Source organism: Podarcis muralis, chromosome Z (assembly GCF_964188315.1).
Source record: "Podarcis muralis chromosome Z, rPodMur119.hap1.1, whole genome shotgun sequence".
Taxonomy (NCBI): Eukaryota; Metazoa; Chordata; class Lepidosauria; order Squamata; family Lacertidae; genus Podarcis; species Podarcis muralis.
The window spans coordinates 20,097,932-20,122,437 of record NC_135673.1 but is presented as its reverse complement, the minus strand read 5'-3'; the positions used below and the strand labels follow the sequence as shown (position 1 = coordinate 20,122,437).

Genomic DNA, 24,506 nt, shown 5'->3' with positions numbered 1-24,506 from the left:
CTGGCGGCGCAGCAGCAGCAGGATGCCCCATTAGCTAAAGTGGTGCTTCAGGTTAAGAACAGTTTCAGGTTAAGAACGGATCTCCGGAATGAATTAAGTACGTAACCAGAGGTACCACTGCATATGTAAGTAAACTATAAACATGCAATCTCCTGTTTTGTGTGCTTTCACAGTACGTGAACATGCATGCATAGACCAGTTTTGGATCCAGAAGAGAGCACAGCAGATCAGGGTGGGCTTATGTGCGCTCTGCCAACACACATGATGACCCAGAAAGTAGTCCCCAAGCAAAATGGGGGTTGCTTACATCATAAAGACACCACTGTCTCTGCTGTGCCTCATTTCACAGGACACATGAGCCTGGGATAAATGCCTGTAACCCCTGGAATCTTGCACAGCTGTGGAGATTGGGGTGGTGTGTAACAATATGATAGCAATGATCTGTCAAATCTCTGTTATATTGTAAGAAGAGAGATATGTTTAATACTTCTAAGCAGAAAGCTTCCATTCCAGTTAAGAGGCATAGATTGTTTTCCACACATTTGTCTCATCCTTGTTAAAGCCCATCAATCCTAGTCATTTATCTCCGCTAATGCAGAACCATAGAATAGTAGAGGTGGAAGAGACCCCAAGGATCATCTAGTCCCTCCAGTCCAGGAATCATGTTCAACAATCTTACAGATGCCCATCTAACCTCTGCTTAAAAAGCCACAAGCAATTAATTAATCAGGGGTTGAATGGCTTTCTGCCCTAAGATTTGTCAGGAGAGATGGGTGTTTGTTCTTTCCTTTCCTCTCTCTTGCATTTCAGCCGAAACATGGAATTTGGTTTGAGGAGAAGAATTCAACAATGGGATGATCTTGGCTGCCTTTTAAAAATTTATGATTCCTGCATTGCAGGGGGTTGGACTAGATGACCCTTGGGATCAATCCCAACTCTACATTTCTATTATTCTAAGCCTCCTCCACGGAGATCCCAGGGACTACATTTTACATGCGAATCTTCTGCTAAATTCTTGATGTAACCCTTAAGGAATTAAAACACTTTCACTGCGTCCTTTACAAAAAAAGTCATCTTTGATTTACCTATTCTACATCCTGTGTTCTCTGTACCTTTGTGTTTCCCTGTCCTACCTCACCTATTTATTTTTTTCCAAAGAGGAAGCAGGATCAGGATTTGTTCACTGCCTCACCCCTCCTCCTAGTTAGCTGTCCTGGAGCCTGAACGTGGTCAAAAGCTCAACTCCAGAGTTCATTGCTTTGCAAACCCCGCCAGACCGAAGTCTGAGAAAGGTTGCAAAAGGGTGTCCGGGTGTCTGAGATCGCCATGAAGACTCTCATTGCTGCATATTTCCAAAACCAGAGTGGTAAGGAAAAAGCCAGCATAAGATTTAAAGCTATAGCAAATATGTCTACCAAAAAGGTCCCTTTTAAAAAATCATTGGGTGATGTGTGTTTTCATGGTAATTGTGCAACAGCTGGCTGTTTCCTGAGCAACACATTTTGATTTGGGGGGCACAAAATGTGTCTCAAGGGTTTTAGGAATGTCTGTGGATGGAATCTGGTGATCTGGGATTGATCCCAGGGAAGATTGAAGTGTATTTCTAACCAGTTTAACAAAAATACAATTGCATTAAAAAAAGAAATCAGATGACAACCTTTACATATTGTAGAGATGCTGTGGATGTTATTTATCTTGATTTCAGGAAACCATCTATTCTGTCTTGCAAGCAGATGGCTTCTTGATGAGCATTTGTTCCATTCAGTGCCACAGCACCTTGCAGATGAATGAAAGGGACTAGTGTAAGGGTCTGCACTTAGGCAGGAATAGTCAGATGCACATCCATAGGATTGGGGACACCAGACTTGAAAGTACAAAAATGATTTTGTAGACCACAAACTGAACAAAAATAAGCTGGTGCTATTCTAGGCTGTATCAACAAAAGTCTAGTGTCCAGATCAAGGGAAGTCATAATACTTCTTTATTCCGCCTTGGTCAGACCCCACCTGGAGCACTGTGTCCAGTTCTGGGTGCCACCATTTAAGAGAAATATTGACAAGGTGGAACATGTGCAGAGGAGGGTGTCCAAAATGATAAAAAGTCTGGAAACCCAACCTTGTGAGGAATGAGTGAAGGAGTTGGGCATGTTTAGCTTGGAGAAGAGGAGACTAAGAAGTGATATGTGAGTCAACCTAAGATATTGAAAGGGTTGCCCCACAGAAGACGGAGCAAGCTTGTTTTCTGCTGCCCTGGGGGGGTTGGACCTGAAATGATGGATTCAAATGACAAGAAAGGAGATTCCAACTAAACATCGAGAAGAACTTTCTGACGGTAAGAGCTGTTTGATCATGGAATGAACATTGTCGGGAGGTAGTGGACTCTCCTTCCTAGGAGGTTTTAAAGCAGATGTTGGTTTTATGTATGGATGCTTTACTTGAGATTCCTGCAATGCAGGGGATTGGACTAGAATACCCTCGGGATCTCTTCCAACTCTACAATTCCAGGATTCTATGATTCCTCCCTCCCACCCTGTTTAGCTCCTGAGTTTTAAGTTAAGTACTTTTCTCTAAGAGGGGATTGGTTGGCAACCTCCTTCATTATTTTAGTCCATATTGGGCTGTGACATCTGTGGCAGTGGTTAATGTTTCACCATATTTTAGCCATGAGGAAATAAAATGCCGATGTGGGAGTCTCGAGGCCAAGAGGAGGGAAAGACCTTGACCAAAGACTTTCCTTATCAGTCACAGTAGGACAGGATGGGCTCTGAGAGACCAGATGGGCTAAAATTCTGCAAACTTCCCTCTCCTGCAGGTAGGATGTGGGGAAGCGGGGATGGGACCTTCAGCAAGTCACAACTTGGCCATGCTTGTGAGATGGAATAAGAGGTTTTTTTTAGAGTTGGAAGGGACCATCAAGAGTTATTTAGTCCACCCCCTGCAATGCAGGAATCTCAGCTAAAGCATCCATGACAGATGCCCATCCAATCTCTGTTGAAATTTCTCCAATAAAGGAAAGTCCACCACTTTCCAAGGGAGTCCAACAGCTCTTACCGTCAGAAAGTTATTCTAGATGTTTAGTTGGAATTTCCTTTCTTGTAACTTGAATCCATTGGTTTGGGTCCTGCCTTTCAGAGTAGGAGAAAACAAGTTTGCTCCATCCTCCATGTGACAGCCCTTTAGATATTTGAAGATGGCTATCATATCTCCTCTCTGTCTCCTCTTTTCCAGGCTAAACATGCCAACTCCATTAACTGTTCTTCATAAGGCTTGGTTTCCAGACCCTTGATCATATTGGCTGTCCACCTATTCACATGTTTCAGCTTGTCAATATCCTTCTTAAATTGTGGTGTCCAGAATTGGACACAGTATTCCAGGTGTGGTCTGACCAAGGCAGAATAGAGCAAGACTATTACCATATTGGCCCGAATATAAGCCACACCCAAATATAAGCAGGACCTTAAAAATTGGAGGAGAAAAAAGAAAAAATCCACAAAGATAAGCAACTCCCTTCCTTGCTCCTTCTGGAGAGAATGGGGCACTACGCATGGGGCAGGCACTGCTTCACCACACTCCTGGCGCTGTTTGCCCTGCGCTCCTGGCTGCATACCGTGAGGTTGCGAATATAAGCCATACTTTAACTTTTCACGGTTGGAATTTGGGGGAAAAGTGAGGCTTATATTCAGGCCAGTGCAGTACTTCCCTTGATTTGGACCCTAGTCTTCCATTAATGCAGGCTAGTATGGCATTAGCTTTCTTCGCTGCTAGATCGCACTGTTGCCTCATGTTAAGCTTTCGAGGGAGTCCATTCCACTGTCAAATGGCTTTTACTGTCAGAGCTGGACTCTTCTTCTTTGCAGCTGGAATCCATCAGTTCGGGTCCTATCCCCTGGAGCAGCAGAAAACAAGCACGCTCCATTCAACCTTCCAGTAACCCACTTCATAGTGTTACCAGAAATCAAAGCTTAAATGACCAGAGCTTTTAACACCTTTTGAAAACAGGCATTAAAATCCCTTACTGATAAGGGAGACCCCATCTGAAAATTTCCAGATCTTATTGCAAGAAAACTCAGGGGTGCATTGGACTCCTGAGGGAGCAGGTCTAAACAGGTTGAAAAACACCCGGCAATATCTGGGACTCAGAACCATACCAGTTGGTGATGTTCAGATTCTCTTGGCAAGATTGATGATGCCACATGAGGCCTCCCAGTCTCTGGGCTCCCAGATACCTTGGCGCTACCTCTCACTTTCTGACTGGACACCCCCTTGCCTGGGCTCAAGAACTTCTGCTACTTGGGGGCAGAACTGGGCTTCTGCCTCGTCACCTGAGCCAGCTGCCTAGGTTCAAGTTTCTCGGAACCTCCCTTGCTCATTCTGGGCACCCCCTTTCTGTCCTCAACCTGGCTCAAGCCTAGCAGAAGCTCCAGTGCTTTGATGCTTTGCTCCTGCTCCATGACCACTTAGATGGGATCAGATCCTGGACCCAGCCCTAACCTGTGGCCAACCTTGTTCACCTGCAGCTCTGAGTCAGAGTACTTGGCTCAGTAGAGTCAAGGTGGGGATGCTCAAATGATACTTGGTTTCTGCAGCCATGTGGCCTTTGCATCGGTCCTGGGCAATGCAGGGAGTGCATATTTATTGAGCAGGCCAGGGAGAGCTTGGACATCCTGGATCCGCTTCCCATATGCTCTGTGAAATTCTGGACTGGAGCATTCTTTGAGGAGGTTGTGAAGGTCCTTTTCTTTCCAAAGCTGGAGGCTTGTGGTCTGCTGAGCATTCCAGAGCCTGGGAGCTGCTCCCAAGTACTTGTCTCCTGTGGACTTTTCATTAGCACTCTTTTTTTCAAGGAATCAACCCCCTGGCTGCCTCCAGTGCATCAGCCATTGAAGGGCATCTTTGAACCAAATTTCAGCCTCCAAAACTCCAGGAGAGTAAGAGCTGTTCAACAGCAGAACTGACTCTCTCAGATAGTGGTGGACTCTCTTCCACTGGAACTTTTAAAACAGAGGTTGGCTTGCCATCTGTCAGTGACTCTGTGATGTCTGTGTTGCAGGGGGTGGACCAGATGACAATTTTGAGCACTTCCAACCCTATAATTCTGTGATATGAGGCTATCAAAATATCCATGTGAATCTCTCTCTCTCTATATATATAAAAATAATAATATATAATTTTTATTAGTTTTTTTAACATATCATTTTCAACAGTAATTAAACATACTTTTACATCTTATTCAAATTTTTGACTTCCATCAATCTTGTCTGAAAATTTTCCAGTCTAATCTCTCAGTATGCATTTCTTATCTTCCCTATTACATTTCAAACTCATAACCAATATCTCTATCTTTTTCTACTTTCTAACACTTTGTATATTTCTCCTTACAAAACTTCTTGTAGTCCTACTAGCGTAATTTGTTGATTACAGTTGCTCTTCAAATAATTCATATACTTCTTCCAATCTTCTGTAAATCTCTGGTCCCGCAGGTTTCGAATCCTTCCTGTCATTTTGTCCAATTCTGCGTAGTCCATTAATTTCGTCTGCCATTCTTCTTTCGTTGGAATTTCTTCTTGTTTCCATTTCTGGGCTAACAATACTCTTGCCGCAGTTGTTGCATATAAAAACAATTTAACATCTTGCCTATTAATGTCCTGACCTATAATACCAAGTAAAAATGCTTCTGGTTTTTTTAAAAAATGTATATTTCAACATCTTTTTCATCTCATTATATATCATTTCCCAGAAGTTCTTTACTTTTTTACATTCCCACCACATATGATAAAATGTTCCTTCTTTTTCTTTACATTTCCAACATTTATTATTTGTCTTATAAGGTAAAGGTAAAGGGACCCCTGACCGTTAGGTCCAGTTGTGGCCGACTCTGGGGTTGCGGCGCTCATCTCGCTTTATTGGCCGAAGGAGCCGGCGTACAGCTTCCAGGTCATGTGGCCAGCATGACTAAGCCGCTTCTGGTGAACCAGAGCAGTGCACGGAAACGCCATTTACCTTCCCGCCGGAGCGGTACCTATTTATCTACTTGCACTTTGATGTGCTTTCGAACTGCTAGGTTGGCAGGAGCAGGGACCAAGCGATGGAAGCTCACCCCATCGCAGGGATTCGAACCGCCAACCTTCTGATCGGCAAGTCCTAGGCTCTGTGGTTTAACCCACAGCACCACCCACGTCTTATACATTTTAGCTAATTTCACTGGTGTAATATACCAGCTATATATCATTTTCATCATGTTCTCTTTCAAAGCATTACAGGCTGTAGATTTTATCCTTTCATTCCACAACCTTTCCCATTCTTCAAGCTGTATATTATATCCAAAGTCTTTTGCCAAATGTATCATTACCGATTTCACTTCCTCATCTTTCAAATGCCATTCCAAGAGTATTTTATACATTTTAGGCATTGCTTTACATTCATTGTTTAATATTTCTATTTCAAATTTTGATTTTTTATCATCAAATCCTTTTTTCTTTAAATCCTCTTTATATATTTCATTGACTTGGCGATAGTGCAACCAATCATTTACATATTCTTTAACCTCTTCATATGGTTTCATATTCCATTTATTTCCTCCCCCCCAACAATTTCTCATAGGTAACCCAATTTTTACTCATATTTATCTTTTTCACACTCATAGCTTCTAATGGAGATAACCACCACGGTGTTTTATGTTCTAATAAGTTTTTATACCTGTCCCATACTTCATATAAAGATCTTCGAAATATGTGATTACCAAATCCTTTATGGATTTTTGTTTTATTATACCATAGATATGCGTGCCAACCAAATCTATTGTCATAACCTTCCAAATCCAACAAATCTGTATTTCTTAACAGCATCCATTCCTTTAACCAACAGAGGCATACTGCTTCATAGTACAACTTCAAGTCTGGCAGGGCGAAGCCCCTCTTTCTTTAACATTTGTTAACAACTTATATTGTATTCTCAGTTTCTTCCCCTGCCAGACATATCTTGAAATTGCTTTTTGCCATTCTTTAAAAATTGCTGCCCCCTTGATTATAGGAATTGATTGAAATAAAAATAACATCTTTGGTAGCACATTCATTTTTATAGTTGAAATCCTTCCCCAAAATGATAATTTCATTCTTCCCCATATTTCCATGTCTCTTTTAATTCCATTCCAGTTATTTTGAAATAAATCTATGTTCATTGTGGTTAACCAAATTCCTAAATACTTAACTTTTTTAACTACTTCTATACCAATTTCCTGCTGCAACCAAGTCTTGTTTCACATTTTTAACTAATATTTTAGTCTTGCTTTTGTTTAATTTAAAACCTGCTACTTGTCCAAATTGTTCTGTTTCTTTAATAACTTCTTTGGCATTATTTAATGGTTCTTCTATAGTTAGCACCAAGTCATCTGCAAAGGCTTTCACTTTATGTTCTTTCCGGCCAACTGAAATTCCTTTTATTTATCCATGTGAATATCTCAAAGGGGAGTTCATCACTGTTGTGAGTGTTTGAGGGTGTCCTTTTTTACTCCTGGCATTTTGTACGGATCTGAGGTATTGTTTTCTGTGCCTTGGTTGATCTGAGCCCTTAGGTCATCAACAGGGAGAAGATATTGAATTGTGCCACTTTCACCAATATAACTGCTCAAAAACTATGGCATCATTTAGTTTTCCTCTGCTTAGGACAGAAGCTTAGTTAGTGCCATTCTCCTTCCATTTGTGTGTGTATGTGTGTGTCAAAATAGCACCTGGTACCATTTTCTGATGGAGGTATAGTTAATTGGATATGCATAGGAACATTCATTTTTGGAGGCAGGAGGTGTCGTTTCCTTTCTTTTGTTGTTGGTATACCTTTTCTCATGCTTTGCAGTCTAGAAGTTTCCACTTTCCACTTTTCTCACCTCGCAGATAACCAGCCTAAACAGTTAAGGCTTCCCCCGAGACACCCTCTCACCAGAGGATCCTGGGAGCTGTAGTTTGTCCAGAGTTCTGAGTGTTGCTATAGGAGGCCTTTATCCTCGTCCCAAAGCTATAATTCCCTGGAATGAGGAATTGTCTGTTAAATCACTCTGGGAATGGCGTGCCTCAGCCCTTCTCTGCAGTTGCCATTTTCTTATATAAATCAAGCTGGATATGTGCAATTCTGTGGAACTGGTTTGTTTTTTTAAGACATTTGCAAAATATATTGGTGCGAAGACACATCTGAAGCATTTACAGTTCACCCAATTCATTCCAATATTTTACAGAAAAGATCTGCACCTTTGTTTTACTGGTCGGATTATTCACTGGGATTCTGCAAAGAATGATACCCCCTCCCTCAAATCACCAAGGGACAAAGATAAATACTCTACTTGTTTTAATTGGCTCCCCTAATTGTTGTATTGATTGAGATAGATGAAAACTCTACTTAGCCTTAGAACCAGAAATGCAATCTTATGGTAACGTTAGTATATTATAATACACGATCAATGTTGTTCATTTTTAGGAAGCATTAGAGCTTCAATATCATAAGCCTTCCATGGGATGATACATATAATATCTTCAACCCACGATACTCAGAGTCTTTCAACTTTACCCCCTTGCACTTCCCCTTAGGCTTAAAACTGTAGGATAAAGCATAATATCAGAACTGGGTCCCTGATGCCATGCAAGCTTAACAACAGTTCCCTGCTTAATCTACAATTCTACAATTGTATGATTCATTCAATTCATAGATGGCACCTGGCTTTTACTAGGAAATTCAAGTACCTATAGCCCTTTCAGCTCTACAACTCTAATTTTTTAAAGCAATTTCTGCATTACAGGGGGTTAAACTAGATGACCTTCCAACTCTACAATTCTGTAATTCTATGATCCTTTATGCAAAGCAAATTCTGTTTGCATCTCTGTCATCTGCCCTGACCTTCCTTACTCCCACCTTTATCCTCCTGCCAACTGTCTGAACAAATATCAGTTCATATCATGCCACTAGTTCTGGCTGCCAGAGTTGGACACCACCCTCCCACCCACCATCCCAAGGGCAGGTGGCGGGCCAGGGTGAACTTATTCTTGGGTCGCCAACCCTTTTCTTCATCATTGTTTTCACACTGCTGGGATGTGGCAATACAAGAATCTAGGGAAAGAGTCAACACTTAGGCACCAATAAGCAGATGCACAATTATGGGATGTGGGAACACCTGGCTTGAAAACAATTTGAGAGTCTCTGTAGACTTCAGGCTTAACATGAAGCAACAGTGTGACATAGCAAATCCCCCATGTAAATCTAGGTGGCATCAACATAAGATGTGTGTCTAAATTAAAGGAACTCTATTCTGCAATGGGCAGCCCTCACTGGCAGTCATGTATCCAGCTCTGGGCACCACAATTTAAGAAGAATATTGACAAGCTAGAAGGTATGCAGAGGAGGGCAACCAAGAAAATAAAGGGTCTGGAAACCAAGCATTAGGATGAACGGTTGAGGGAGTTTAGGTTATTTAGCCTAGAAAAGAGGAGACTGAGAGGATATATGAAAGCCAGGGCTTTTTTTCAGATGGAACTCAGTTCCAGCCACTCTCAGGTGGGTATCAAATGTTGCCATTCTAAGAGTACAAGGGAGGTGTTCATGGTGAATTCCAGCACCTCTTTTTCTAGTAAAATAGCACTGATGATAGCCATCTTCAAATACCTTAAGTGATACACTGAGAAAGATGGAGCAAGCTTGTTTTCTGGTGCTTCAGAAGGTAGGACCCAAACCAGTGAAGGAGACCTGAACAACAAGAAAGGAGATTCCATTGGGTATGATTTTCTGATGGTAAGAGCCATTTGACAGTGGAACAGATGACTATGGAAGGTGGTGGACTCCATTAGATTTTTTTAAAACCAGAGCCTGAATGCTCGTTTATCAGAGATTCCTTAGCTGTGATTCCTGCATTGCAGGCATTGGACTAGATAACCCTTGGGGACCCCTTCCAACTCTACAGTTGGATTCTTCGGGGCAGACCCTATTAGAGTGTATGCTTAGTTCTGTAGATGGGCAATCATTGTACGACTATTCCTTCCCTTGAGCTGGACACAAGAACTCCATCGTTGCAGCCGAGATTTGCATGAGCTATTTTTGCTGCTGCATCACACCGTTGACTCACCTTAAGCTTGTGGTCTACTAAGACCCCTGAAATCCTTTTCGCATTGAATGCTGATGCACACAGAAACGCCACGTGTCTCTGTTTGCTGAAATGCCATGCTTAAGCAGCATACGTGTCGCTGGCTGGCTGGCTGCTGATGCACACAGAAATGCCAGGTGTCTCTGTTTGCTGAAATGCCATGCTTAAGCAGTGTTTTTGGCTGGCTGGCTGGCTGGCTACCTTCCTAGGTAAAGAGGGGTGATTCTGCCCATGACCTTTCCTGCCCTTTGTCCTGCATGCTCCTGTTGTCTGTATGTCACTGGATGGCGCAACCTGCTTTTCTCAAGGGTGGAATCCACCAGATGTTTCTGGGGATTGGTCCAGTCACTGAGGGCGTCTCCCAATGGTGGGAGGGTGGAGAAAAGCTGAGCAAACAGGTCAGTGCAACCTGGTCTGGGTGTCCTTTTCCTTTCCAGGGATCCATGCCAGCATCCAGGCTGCTCTCCGCGTGCCGCTGGCTGTGCCATGGCCTTCAAAACGAGATTTCTTGGCTGGCCTCCAGCTCCTGTCAGTCCTCCAGTGGATTTTCAGCTTCTTGATGCTGGGTGAGTAGAATGTGACTATTTTTCTGACTGATGGCCAACTTGAAAAAAGGGACAGTGTCATGTGGTGGTTAGAGTTTCGGTCTAGGACCTGGGAGACCAAGGTCTGAATCCCTACTTGGCTACAAAATGCACCGGGTGTGATCATGGGGACCAGTCACTGCCGTCACCTTAACGTACCTCACAGGGCAGTTGTGGGGATTAAATAAGACTAGGACCTGGGAAATCAGACTTCGAATCCCCCCTCAGCCATGAAGTCAATTGGGGAAGTTTGGGGGCCAGCCACTGCTTTTTGGCCTAACCCACCTCACAGGTGGCCCTGTCACGGATGCTTTAGTTGAGATTTAGTTGGACTTCACTAAACAACCCTCAGGGTCCCTTCCAACTGTGCAATTCTGCTAATCAAGACCTGAGAGCCTTAAAGGAGTTAAGCAGGAGTGGGGAATACTGAGGAGACAGTGAAGAAACCGGTTTGCTTTGCATTGGTGACATAGCGATTGTTGGGCACTTTCCTTTCCAATCCTTCCTGGAAAGATATATAAAACAAAAGTTTTCTCTACCTGTGAGTTCCATCATAATTCAGAACAGAGGTTTAAAATACACATTTGCCAGGATAACACAATGGGAAAAGACCTCCAAAGGGATGGCTGATTTGACACATGTTCTTTGGTCAAGCCATCTCTCTGGCCAAACAGTTGCCCTGAGACCACAGAGCCAAAGATCAGCTCATATTATCCTCACAGCAACCCTGTAAATTAGGCTGTGCTGAGAGATGGTGACTTACCCAAGGTCACATTCAGAGAGCTTTGTGGCTGAGCAGGGGACTAGAACCCGGCTCTCTGGGTCTTAGCCCAGCTCTCTAACCATTATACCAGTTTGGCTCTCAAAGGAGCCCTGAGCCATTCAGAGTTCGAAGTAAGTAAGTATACAAATGAATGAATGAATGATTGAATGGAAAAAATGAATGAATGAATGAATGAATGAATATTTAAATGTGTAAATGTGTAAATGTATGCATGTATGTATTGTTACAAGCCTCTCTGAGCAAAGCAAAATTCCAGGTGTTCCAAGCACTTACCTAGGGTTCAGTTTCCTTGGAATGAGGGACAGCAGAGACTGTGGTGTCATTTGGCTATATGGTTTATTTACACATATATACAACCTGACCACAAGCATTAACACCTCAGAAAGTCTTGCCTCTTCCTTACTCACAGCCATGGATTCTAGCAGAAATCAAATATGTCTCTGTGTCTCAGCTGCTGCTTGCAGCCTTCTTTTAGCTAAAGGTCTCACATAACACATGGGATATAAATGCAATAAATAAATTAATAAAGTGGCTTTAACTGAGCTAAATAAGTTATTTTTTTTCTTCCTCTCCCTCAGGGATGGTTTCCCTGATTCTCCTTATCTATCTGGCTTTCACCAGTTTCTGGCCCATTTCTGCTCTCTACCTGGCTTGGCTTATCTATGATTGGAATACACCTGAGAATGGTGAGTGAAGAAGCATCCTGGTTGTTTAGAGGGATTTTGTTTGAAGGTACAGCTCTTATTTTTGTGTGTGCATTTGTCTTTGGGCATTTTGTTCTCCTTGAACATTAACTGAGGCTGGTTGCTACAGTAGTACCCTTTGGACCCTGCTTTCACAGGTCCATGAAATCATAGAATTATGTAGAGTTGGAAGGGACCTCTAGGATCATGTAGTGACCAGCTGCCTGCAATGTAGGAATCACAGCTGAAGAATCCCTGACAGATGGCCGCCCGACCAGCTGCTTAAAGGACTCCAAGGAAGGAGAGTCCATGGGAGCCCATTCCACTGTTGAATGATTCTTACCCTCAGAAAGTTATTCCTAATGCTTCCATGATGGAGAATTGCCTCAGCTAATGTTTTCTGTACACTGTGGATGAAAAATGGAATTCTACAATTCTGTGATTCTGTGATGAACGACTCGAGAATCACCTTTGTATCTGAGATGTTGGAATGACTATTCCCACTGATAGGAAAAAGGGAAACCAGGTTAGCAGGAGGTTTGTTTCAGCCACATGACTGCAAACACTCTGTGCGTTCCTTGACAGTACTCCCAGCCTAGCCCATAATGTTTGCCCAGCTTTGTCACAAACCCAAAGTCCATCCAACGTCACTCCTCAGAGGTCTAAGTATCACACCTGACAACAAAGAGAGGAATCCCACAAGAGCAGCTCTCTCTTGTGTGGCAGGCTGCAGAACGTGACATTTCTGCAAGAGAAGGGGCAAAGCAAACTTTTGTAGTGGTTCCTGCATCACAGGTGTTTGGACTAGATGACCCTTTCAGATCTCTTCCATCTCTGTGTGATTCTGTGACCCTGTGAACAGGTCCAGGGGCAGGCAGGACTATCTGTGTTTGGTTTCCTTTGGATGACACTCATAAGAACACAAGAAGAGCTTGCTGCATCATGGCAATGACCCTTGCATTCCAGCATTCTTTTCCCACAGTGGCCAACCAGATGCCCCCAAAATGAAGATCTGTTTTCACAGAATCATGGAGAGTTGCAAAGGGTCTCCAGAGGGTCATCTAGTCCAGCCCCCTGCAATGCATCACTGGGCTACTTGGAAAGGCAGGCACATAGCTGTGGTGGACTTTACCTTCATTGACACAACAGTGATTATATATTTACAAATTGGTGGTGGGAGGTATGAAGTATGACCTGGTTTAGAAAGGCTTAGAAACTCAGGACCAGTTTACCTGAGAGATCGTTTTGCCCCATATGAGCCCTCTTGACTGCTTTGATGCACAGAACTGACACCATTACAGGTGCCCCATAATCCCAGTCCCACATTTTAAAGAAATCAGTCTATTAGTGTAGTAGCTCCTACACTTTGGAACTCCCTGCCTATTGACATCAGGCAGGTGCCTTCCCTGTACCTTTTTCAGTGCCTGCTAAAAACATTTTTGTTTAGGTAAGCCTACCCAGACATGTAGAACATTAATATATGTTTTAATCTGGTTTTAGCTTATTTCTGATTTTTTTTTAATTGTTAGAATGTTTTAAATACTTGCTTTCAGCTGTTTTAACCAATGGTTTAATTATTGGGTTCTCTCTGTAAACCACTTTGAGGAGGGCTTGTTTTGTTTTAACAATCAAACGGTGCAAATTTTAATGAATTAAATAAAGGCCATAAACCATTTGCTTTTTAGGAAGTCCCTCCCAGACCAAATTTGAGACACCTGCAGCAGACCCAGATGGAGGGGTCAGTGGCAGCAATTGCTGGACAGCAGACTTGTGTTTCCAATCTACACTGGTTCCTGCCCCCCCCCTTAATTTTTCCTTCTTTTCCTAGAGTCATTCTCATCTTCTATAACTCTTGGCTGCAAGGGCACTCAGAGGCTAGAATAAATCTGTCTTCCCATTTCTGCAGGTGGGAGAAGTTCTACTTGGGTCCGGAACTGGTCCATCTGGAATTACTTCCGAGATTATTTTCCGATTCAGGTAAGCACCAGTGTGTGGTACAAGGGTGCTTCTGGGTCCTCCCAGCTGTGGCGAGGCTGCAAGCCATAGAATCATAGAACCATAGACTTGGAAGGGCCCCATGACTCATATAGTCAAACTGCCTGCAACGCAGGCATCACAGGTCAAGAATCCCCGACAGGTGGCCTTCCAACCTCTGCTTAAAAACTTCCAGTGAAGAAGAGCCTATCACCTTCTGAGCGAGTCTGTTCCATTGCAAATGGCTGTTACCCTCAGAAAATTATTTAGTCTGAATTATTGTTTATTGCCCTTTGAATCCATCAGGATCCTTCCCTCCAGAGCAGCAGCACACAAGCTGCCTTAGTCTTCCATACAACAGTCCTTCAGATATTTGAAGATGGCTCTCATGTTCCCTCTAATTCTCATTTTCTCTAGGCTAAATATACCCAATTCCCTCAACCATTCCTCATAAGGCTTGGTTTCCAGGCCATCTTAGTTGTCCTCCTCTGCACACCTCCCACCTTCTTCATATTCTCCTTAAACTGAGATGCTCAGAACTGGACACAGGACTCCAAGTGTGGTCTGACCAAGGCAGAATAAAGTGGTTGCATGACTTCCCTTGATATGGACACTAGACTTCTGATGAAGTAGCCTAGAACTGCATTAGCCATTTTTGCTGCTGCATCACACTGTTGACGCATGTTAAGCTTTTGGTGTACTAAGAACACTTGGTTGAGTTTGTCAATATCATTCTTTAATATCATTCAGCTGGTGAAGACTCATGACCTGCTCCCCAGCCACAACTACATCATTGGGATCCACCCGCATGGGATCCTCTGTGTTGGAGCTTTCGGCAACCTTGTCACTCGAGCCACCGGCTTCCATGAAAAGTTTCCTGGGATCAATCCCTTCCTGGCCACACTGGCTGGCAACTTCCGATTGCCTGTCTTCAGGGAATACCTAATGAGTGGGGGTGAGTGTCTTCTTCTGTGCTGTCTCCATTGAGATCCTGGAAAAAGGTGACAAGTCGGGTGCTGTAGGGTTCTGTTCTGGGCCCTGTTGTTCAACATATTTGTAAAAATGACTTGGATTAAGGAATTGAGGGGATATTCATCCAATTTGCAGATGTCACCAAACTGGTAGGGGTAGCAAATACTGCAGAAGACAGGATCAGGATTCAGGATGACCTTAACAGATCTGAGGACTGTGCGCAAACTAACAAATTTAATTTCAATAGGGACGAAAGTAAGGATCTAAACCAGAACTTTCCAAAATTTTCGTGTTGGTGACACACTTTTTAGACATGCATCATTTCGCAACACAGTTATTCAGTTTTACTAGCAAATTGGATGTTAAACTAACCCCTTTCCAGCCCTGGGAGGAGTATAGGAAGCCTTCGTGTGACACGCCTACACACTGCAGCTGACACACTAATGTGTCATGACACACAGTTTGGAAAGCTCTGGTCTACACTTAGGCAGGAAGAACCAGCTGCATAAATAAAATATGGGGGACACCTGGCTAGCCAATAGTACATGAGAAAAGGATCTAGGGATCTTCGTAGACCACAAGCTGAAAATGAGTCAATAGTGTGATGCAGTAGCAAAAAAGCTAATGCTATTCTAGGCTGCATCAACAGAAATCTAGTGTCAAGGTCAAGGGAAGGAATAATACCACTGTATTCTGCCTTGGGCAGACCACAACTGGAATACTGTGTCCAGTTCAGGGCAGAATGATATTGACAAGCTGGAATGCATGCAGAGAGAGGTAACCAAGATGATAAAAGGTCTGAAAACCAAGCCTTGTCAGGAACAGGTGAGGGAGTTGGGGATGCTTAGCTTGGAGAAGAGGAGACCTAGAGGTGACATGAGAGTCATCTTCAAATATCTAAAGGGTTGCCCAATTGAAGATGTAGCAAGCTTGTTTTCTGCTGCTTCAGAGTGTGGGATGAACCTATGGATTCAGGTTACATGAAAGGAGATATCAGAAGTAATTTTCTGACAGTAAGAGCTGTTCAACAGTGGAACGGACTCCCCTGAAAAGTGATGGACTCTCCTTCCTTGGAGGTTTTTATCAGAGGTTGGAGGGACATCTGTCATGGATGCTTTAGTTGTGATTCTTGCATTGCATGGGATCGGACTACATGACTCTTGATGGTCCCTTCCAACCCTGCAATTCTATGATTTGATTCCCTGTGCAGATGTCTCTTTATTATATCGTCAGCCCTTTAGGTCTAAAAAGCTGAAGAAATGATTTGGACATGCAACAGCCCTGCAAGTTGGAGGGGATTACGACAACTTCTAACTCTCTTCTGATTCTCTGGCCCTTTAGGTCTCTTCCCTGTGACCCGTAAGGCAATAGAATACCTCATATCCCGGAATGGGACTGGGAATGCTGTAGCGATTGTAGTTGGTGGTGCAGCAGAGGCCCTCTCCTGTCGGCCAGGAGTGACAACGCTGATCCTGAGTGAGCGCAAGGGGTTTGTTCGGATGGCGCTCCGACATGGGTGCGTACCACCAGTTGAACATTGAATTCCTTTCCTAGCTGACAGGTGGCAGAGAGTCCCCAGGAGGGCCAGAGACTTAAGATGCCAATGGCATTTGAAGAGCCCTTCAGATGAATCAGAAGAAAGGTACCACACTGGCCAACCAGTGGCCCCTGGTTTGGACTAGGCAACCCGTTACGTTCCTTCCAACTCTACAATTCTATGTTTCTATGAAACTCTGGCAGCAATATTCAGCAGCACGTGTATTTTGATTCTGGAGGGTCAAGGAAGCTATCATGGTTGTTGTAGTTGTGGGTAGCTCCTGCACACAATCATAGGAGGGTCTCCTAAGGGACATTTAGCCCAACTCCTTGAAATGCAAGAGTTACAGTTGCAAGAATTCCTGGCAGACAGCCAGGGCCAAATTTAGGTTTGATGAGGCCCTAAGCTACTGAAAGTAATGGGGCCCTTTATATGTCCAGCTGTCCTTTGTCAACAACAAATTGTCCCTGTTGTTTTTTGTTGTTGAATATATTCTATATGGTAATTTATGAACCTAATAGGTCCATCTCCTTCATGGATCACTGCCTTGCCGTGGCGAAGGGGCTTGAATAACTCAGAGAAGCTATGAGCTATGCCGTGCAGGGCCACCCAAGATGGACAGGTCATAGTGGAGAGTTTTGACCAAACGTGATCCACCTGGAGCAGGAACTGGCAAGCCACTCCAGTATCCCTGCCAAGAAAACTCCATGGACAAAGACAACAGGCATATAAAAGTTATGACGCTGGAAGATGAGCCCCTCAGGTCGGAAGGCGTCCAACATGCTACTGGGGAAGAGCGGAGGACAAGTACAAGTAGATCCAGAGCTGATGAAGCGGCTGGGCCAAAGCCGAAAGGACGCTCAGTTGCGGATATGCATGGAAGCGAAAGGAAAGTCCAATGCTGTAAAGAAAAATATTGCATAGGAACCTGGAATGTAAGAACCATGAACCTGGGTAAGTTGGAGGTGGTCAAAAATGAGATGGCAAGAATAAATATTGACATCTTGGGCATCAGTGAACTAAAATGGACGAGAATGGGCGAATTCAGTTCGGATGACTATCATATCTACTACTGTGGACAAGAAACCCGTAAAAGAAATGGAGTGGCCCTCATAGTCAACAAAAGAGTGGTGAAAGCTGTACTGGGATGCAATCTCAAAAATGATAGAATGATCTCGATACGAATCCAAGGCAGACCTTTTAACATCACAGTAATCCAAGTTTATGCACCAACTACTGGTGCTGAAGAAACTGAAATTGACCAATTCTATGAAGACTTACAAGACCTTATAGAAATGACACCAAAGAAGGATGTTCTGCTCATAATAGGGGATTGGAATGCTAAAGTAGGGAATCAAGAGATAAAAGGAACAACTGGCAAGTTTGGCCTTGGAGTTCAAAACGAAGCAGGGCAAAGGCTAATAGAGTTCTGTCAAGAGAACAAGCTGGTCATCACAAACACGCTTTTCCAACAACACAAGAGACGACTCTACACATGGACATCACCAGATGGGCAGCATCGAAATCAGATTGATTATATTCTCTGCAGCCAAAGATGGAGAAGCTCTATACAGTCAGCAAAAACAAGACCTGGAGCTGACTGTGGCTCAGATCATCAGCTTCTTATAGCAAAATTCAAGCTTAAACTGAAGAAAGTAGGAAAAACCACTGGGCCGGTAAGATACAATCTAAGTCAAATCCCTTATGAATACACAGTGGAAGTGAGGAACAGGTTTAAGGATTTAGATTTGGTGGACAGAGTGCCTGAAGAACTATGGATGGAGGCTCGTAACATTATACAAGAGGCAGCAACTAAAACCATACCAATGAAAAGGAAATGCAAGAAAGCAAAGTGGCTGTCCAACGAGGCCTTACAAATAGCGGGGGAGAGAAGGCAAGCAAAATGTGAGGGAGATAGTGAAAGATACAGGAAATTGAATGCAGATTTCCAAAAAATAGCAAGGTGAGACAAGAAGGCCTTCTTAAACAAGCAATGCAAAGAAATAGAGGAAAACAATAGAATGGGAAGAACCAGAGATCTGTTCAAGAAAATTGGAGATATGAAAGGAACATTTTGTACAAAGATTTCCATAATAAAAGACAAAAGTGGAAAGGACCTAACAGAAGCAGAAGACATCAAGAAGAGGTGGCAAGAATACACAGAGGAACTGTACCAGAAAGAAATTGATGTCTCGTATACCCCAGGTAGTGTGGTTGCTGACCTTGAGCCAGACATCCTGGAAAGTGAAGTCAAATGGGCCTTAGAAAGCATCGCTAATAACAAGGCCAGTGGAAGTGATGATATTCCAGCTGAATTATTTAAAATTTTAAAAGATGATGCTGTTAAGGTGCTACACTCAATATGCCAGCAAATTTGGAAAACTCAGCAGTGGCCAGAAGATTGGAGAAGATCAGTCTACATCCCAATCCCAAAGAAGGGCAGTGCCAAAGAATGCTCCAACTACCGCACAATTGCACTCATTTCACACGCTAGCAAGGTTATGCTTAAAATTCTACAAGGCAGGCTTAAGCAGTATGTGGACCGAGAACTCCCAGAAGTGCAAGCTGGATTTAGAAGAGGCAGAGGAACCAGAGACCAAATTGCAAACATGCACTGGATTATGGAGAAAGCTAGAGAGTTCCAGAAAGACATCTACTTCTGCTTCATTGACTATGCAAAAGCCTTTGACTGTGTTGACCACAGCAAACTATGGCAAGTTCTTAAAGAAATGGGAGTGCCTGATCACCTCATCTGTCTCCTGAGAAATCTCTATGTGGGACAAGAAGCTACAGTTAGAACTGGATATGGAACAACTGATTGGTTCAAAATTGGGAAAGGAGTACGACAAGGCTGTATATTGTCCCCCTGCTTATTTAACTTATATGCAGAATTCATCATGCGAAAGGCTGGGCTGGATGAATCCCAAGCCGGAATTAAGATCGCCGGAAGAAATATCAACAACCTCAGATATGCAGATGACACAACCTTGATGGCAGAAAGTGAGGAGGAATTAAAGAACCTTTTAATGAGGGTGAAAGAGGAGAGCGCAAAATATGGTCTGAAGCTCAACATCAAAAAAACGAAGATCATGGCCACTGGTCCCATCACCTCCTGGCAAATAGAAGGGGAAGAAATGGAGGCAGTGAGAGATTTTATTTTCTTGGGCTCCATGATCACTGCAGATGGTGACAGCAGTCACGAAATTAAAAGACGCCTGCTCCTTGGGAGAAAGGCGATGGCAAATCTAGACAACATCTTAAAAAGTAGAGACATCACCTTACCAACAAAGGTCCGTATAGTTAAAGCCATGGTTTTCCCAGTAGTGATGTATGGAAGTGAGAGCTGGACCATAAAGAAGGCTGATCGCCGAAGAATTGATGCTTTTGAATTATGGTGCTGGAGGAGACTCTTGAGAGTCCCATGGACTGCAAGAAGATCAAACGCATCCATTCTTAAGGAAATCAGCCCTGAGTGCTCACTGGAAGGACAGATCGTGAAGCTGAGGCTCCAATACTTTGGCCACCTCATGAGAAGAGAAGACTCCCTGGAAAAGACCCTGATGTTGGGAAAGATGGAGGGCACAAGGAGAAGGGGACGACAGAGGATGAGATGGCTGGATAGTGTTCTCGAAGCTACAAACATGAGCCTGACCAAACTGCGGGAGGCGGTGGAAGACAGGAGTGCCTGGCGTGCTCTGGTCCATGGGGTCACGAAGAGTCGGACACGACTAAACGACTAAACAACAACAATAGGTCCATACACTGTATGTATCACACTGTATGTAGGTTTTATTTTATTTGTTTTTAAACTTATATTTTGAAAATGTACATCCAGGGTTTTTTTTCCCTTTGAAGTTTTTTGGGGGCCCTCGAGAGTGGGGCCCTAAGCTAAAGCTTGTTTAGCTTATACATAAATCTGGCACTGCAGACAGCAATCCAACCTCTGTATAAAAGGTTCTAAGGAAGGAGAGTCCACCACCTTCCAAGGGAGTCCGTCCCACTGTTGAACGACTCTCACCACCAGAAGGTTCTTCCCAATGTTGAGTCGGAATCTTCTTTCTTGTCATTTGAACCCATTGGTTCAGGTCCTCCCCTCTAGAGCCGCCGAAAACAAGCTTGCTCCATCTTCGATATTTGAAGATGGCTATCATGGCACCTCTTTATCATCTCCAGGCTAAACATCCCCAACTCCCTCCATCATTCCTCACAAGGCTTGGTTTCCAGACCCTTGCTGCAAATAACAGGTACCTGGTTGGTCACTGTGAGAAGAGGATGCTGGACTTAGATGGACCACTGGCCTGATCCAGCAGAGCTCTTCCGGAACCTTCAGGCCCAGAGGCAGTCTATTTTGATTCCTTATGGTATTTGGCTACTGTGGCCATTCTGTTCTCAAAGTGGCATTTGGTCACTGTGAAAACAGGATGCTGGATGTAGATGAGCCCCATTTGGCCTGATCTAGCAGCCACACTCTTTTCATCTTCTTGTGTTTTAAATTTCTGAGGGGAGCTCTTTATTCCTGGGGCAGGGGGCTCTTGATCATAGAATCATAGAACTGTAGAGTTGGAAGGGAGCTTAAGAGTCAACTAGTTTACCCCCTTGCTGTTTAAGAATCACAATCTCGTGTTTTCTCATGATTTATTTTTGTTGTTTTTTTAAATGTATTTTTAAAAAAGATTTTCTTAGTTTACAAAAGTATGTGCAATGTCTCCCTCTCTCTCCCCCCCCCCTCCAAGTAACATTTTTACAGATCAGTTTCATTTGTTGAGACATTTAGAAAAAGAAGGGGAAAGGGGGTGAGGGTTGGGTCAGGTGGCAATGTTTCTATTATACTTAATATATGTGGGGTTTTGTGTCAGCGTTGCTTGTGCAGGTTCTGTGCTGATCACTTGTGTTCCTTTGGTGGTGAGAGAGGTTGGGGTGGGCCTAGGGTGTGGTTGTTCATTTGTGGTTGGCTGTGGTGATCTTCGTTTTCATGTGTGAGTGGGTGGGTGTTTTGGATCAGGTTAGCCATATTGATTTGTATGCTGTTGGTGGATTTTTGTCATTGTCTTGTTGTGTATGTGATTGTTTTCAGGTGGTTTCTGTCTTAACATCCCTCCATGCTTCCTTTCCTCCAGGGCCCATCTGGTTCCTGCTTTCTCCTTTGGGGAGAATGACCTTTTCCAGCAGGTTCTCTTCAAGGAGGGGAGCTGGATGCGGAGAATCCAGGACAGATTCAGAAAGATCCTGGGCTTCTCCCCCTGCTTTTTTTATGGAAGGGGATTTTCCTCTGCCCGTTCCTGGGGACTCCTTCCTTTCCCCAGACCAGTCACCACTGTCAGTGAGTATTTCCTGACCCCAGAGGCATAGCATGGGGGGATGGGACCATGGGCGCCCTGGACCCAGGGGCAATTTTGAGAGGGGGCGCAAACAGGAGCCCTCACAGCAGGCTTCTTCATAATAGCCTGGCTCCACACCAGAAGGAACACCGCCTTGGCTGCAGCAATTGTGCCTGGTGCAGTTCTGCCTCCCCCCCCCTCCCAGTCAGGCTTGATCTGGGGGAGGAAAGCAGACAAGTGGATGGCAGAGCTGCAAAACCTCCTCACCCTCCTCGGCCATGGCACACCTCGCGCCCAACAGCAGCAGCTCTGCCGCTGGGTCACTTCTGACCTGGCAGTGGAGAGCATCCCACCTTAGCTGTGGCGAGGTGCGCCCGGCACATTCGTTGCCGGGTCAGGCCCGACCCAGTGGCAGAGAGCAGGGGGAGAGTTGGCAGTCGCTTCCCCACCCCTCTCCTAACCCTGAACTGTGGCTCATGGAGGGGGCCCACCACGCTCCGCTCAGGGGGTGTGCCCCACCTGACTGCCCCGCACAGCATGGGCATATGCTCCACCGCTGCCTGACCCTCCCATACCCACATACGGAATAGCTGTAGCTCACTGCATTATGGCTCACTGTAGTCTGTAGTCTCTCACTGCATCATGGGTTTTGTACTCTGAAATCTCTCATTGCATCATGGGGTTCATAGTTTGTATATCATTGGGGAAAGGCTGTAGCTCAGTGGTAGAGCATCTGCTCTGCATGCAGAAGGTCCTGGGTTCAATCTCTGCCGGCATGTCTGGATAAGACTGGGAAACAGTCCCCTTGCCTGAAACCATGCAGAGCTTCTGCCAGTCAGTGTAGGCAATCCTGAGCTTAATGGACCAAGGGCCTGATTTGGTCTAAGGTGGTTTCCTATGTAGTATTATTATTAACCATTTTATTTCTATACGGTTTTATATTTATAAAGAAAAAAATTCTAAAAGCGGTTCACAACACATTAAAACATAAAATAAAACAATGCAGAATAAAACATTACTTAAGGAAGTCATATATTAAATTATACATTCAAACCAATGTAATTAATAGGATATGAAAATATAATCTTAAACATTACAAAGATGTCAGCTATGGAATGCACATTTAACTCTGCACAGTTAAGAGAAAAAATTCAAAAGAAAACATTACTAAAGGAAGTCAAATATAAAATGCACATTTAAAATAGCATAATTAAAGAAAGAGTAACATATGTACCCTGAGGGGTCCACGTCATCTCACCTTGGTCTTGCCCGTGAGTTGAACTAGATTACCTTGGGTGGATCTTCCCAGCCCTACACTTCTACTATTCTATGAGGTCCTCCTCCTTTCTTGTCCTTCTGCACATGTTCAGCCTCTCCTTTCTTCTTCCCTCCTTAGTTGGAGAGCCCCTGGTGGTGCCCAGGATGGAGAACCCAACCTGTGAGATGGTGGATCGCTACCACGCCATGTACATCGATTCTCTCCGCAAGCTCTTTGACGACCACAAAGCCACGTACGGGTTGTCAGAGACGGCCGAGCTTCAGATCCTATGACTGAGATTGGCAACAAGGGGGTGGAGGGAGGAGACAAAGGTGCAGACAGGTTCCTGCCCCTCAACAAGGGCTCCCTCACCTCTTATACCAGGCCCATGCTTGCCATGCAGAAGTTCCAAGTCCCCCAGCAACATAGCCTTAAAAAAGATTGACTGTTTTGCCCATGGACTCCCTGATTTTCCTATTTGGCCACAGTAAAGAAACTGTGCTAACAGAGGGCAGGAAATTAAGGCAACACCTCTTAATTGCTGCCAGAAATCATTATTTGACAAAAATGGGGGTGGGGTGGGGAATTGAACACCATCCATGAGAGAATCATATAACCATAACATTGTAGAGTTGGAAAGTACCCTGTTGGGTCATCTAGTCTAACCCTCTGCAATGCAGGAATCACAACTAAATAATCCCTGACAGGTGGATAATGGATAGCTAAAATATGGGACATAGTATGCATGATTAAACTTACACAATTGATGAGAACTAGAGAGGGAAGGCAACAAGATAGTGTCTAAAAATGGAGTATTTTTATACTGTTCTGGAGTAATAAGATAAACCCACATGTGTTAGTTGTCACCTTGTGATATTAATTTATTACATTTGATTTTGGAAACCTGTTCCTATGTGCTTAGCTCTGGCTATCCCCTATGTATTTGGCATCTGCCATTATACTTTGTTCCGTTTTATTATAAATAAATGTATGTTTTGTTAAAAAAAGGATTGACCAGTCGACGACAAGGAAAAAAACTACTGCCAGCCTGAGTAGATAATACTGAGCCACATGGATCAATGGATTTCTTTATGCAGCGTGTAGATATACTTATTACTCTAACCTAGACATCTTCAAAAGAAGGTTCGACAAATTCATGAAGGAGGAAAGGCTGTACTCTGCCTATATCATCGGAGGTGGTGAACCTTTGGAATACCAGTTGCTGGAAACCACAGGAGGGGAGAGTGCTCTTGCAATCATATCCTCCTCATAGGTATCCC

General features: G+C 43.9%; 1 protein-coding gene across 3 annotated transcripts; it reads left to right on the top strand.

Moving 5' to 3' along the window:
• The first annotated feature begins 1,210 nt into the window (after positions 1–1,210).
• Positions 1,211–24,233, top strand: LOC114589371 (diacylglycerol O-acyltransferase 2-like). Of its 3 annotated transcripts, none has more exons than XM_028715737.2 (8): positions 1,211–1,366; positions 10,554–10,682; positions 12,063–12,170; positions 14,074–14,144; positions 14,892–15,096; positions 16,455–16,629; positions 21,768–21,970; positions 23,365–24,233. In XM_028715737.2, the coding sequence occupies exons 1-8, from the start codon at positions 1,327–1,329 to the stop codon at positions 23,517–23,519; spliced, it is 1,086 nt and encodes a 361-aa protein (XP_028571570.2). In that variant the 5' UTR covers positions 1,211–1,326; the 3' UTR covers positions 23,520–24,233. The 3 variants fall into 3 exon arrangements, with proteins under 3 accessions (XP_028571570.2, XP_077778314.1, XP_028571569.2); XM_077922188.1 differs by lacking the exon at positions 1,211–1,366 and adding an exon at positions 2,268–2,331; XM_028715736.2 differs by lacking the exon at positions 1,211–1,366 and adding an exon at positions 2,654–2,811.
• Positions 24,234–24,506: the final 273 nt, after the last annotated feature.

Excerpts from the sequence above, each read along its gene's own strand:
- LOC114589371 (XM_028715736.2), top strand. The coding sequence starts at position 2,757 with ATGGGCTCTGAGAGACCAGATGGGCTAAAATTCTGCAAACTTCCCTCT. Across the intron at positions 2,812-10,553 it reads CAAACTTCCCTCTCCTGCAG|GGATCCATGCCAGCATCCAG; the intron begins GTAGGATGTGGG and ends TTTCCTTTCCAG. Across the intron at positions 12,171-14,073 it reads TTGGAATACACCTGAGAATG|GTGGGAGAAGTTCTACTTGG; the intron begins GTGAGTGAAGAA and ends CCATTTCTGCAG.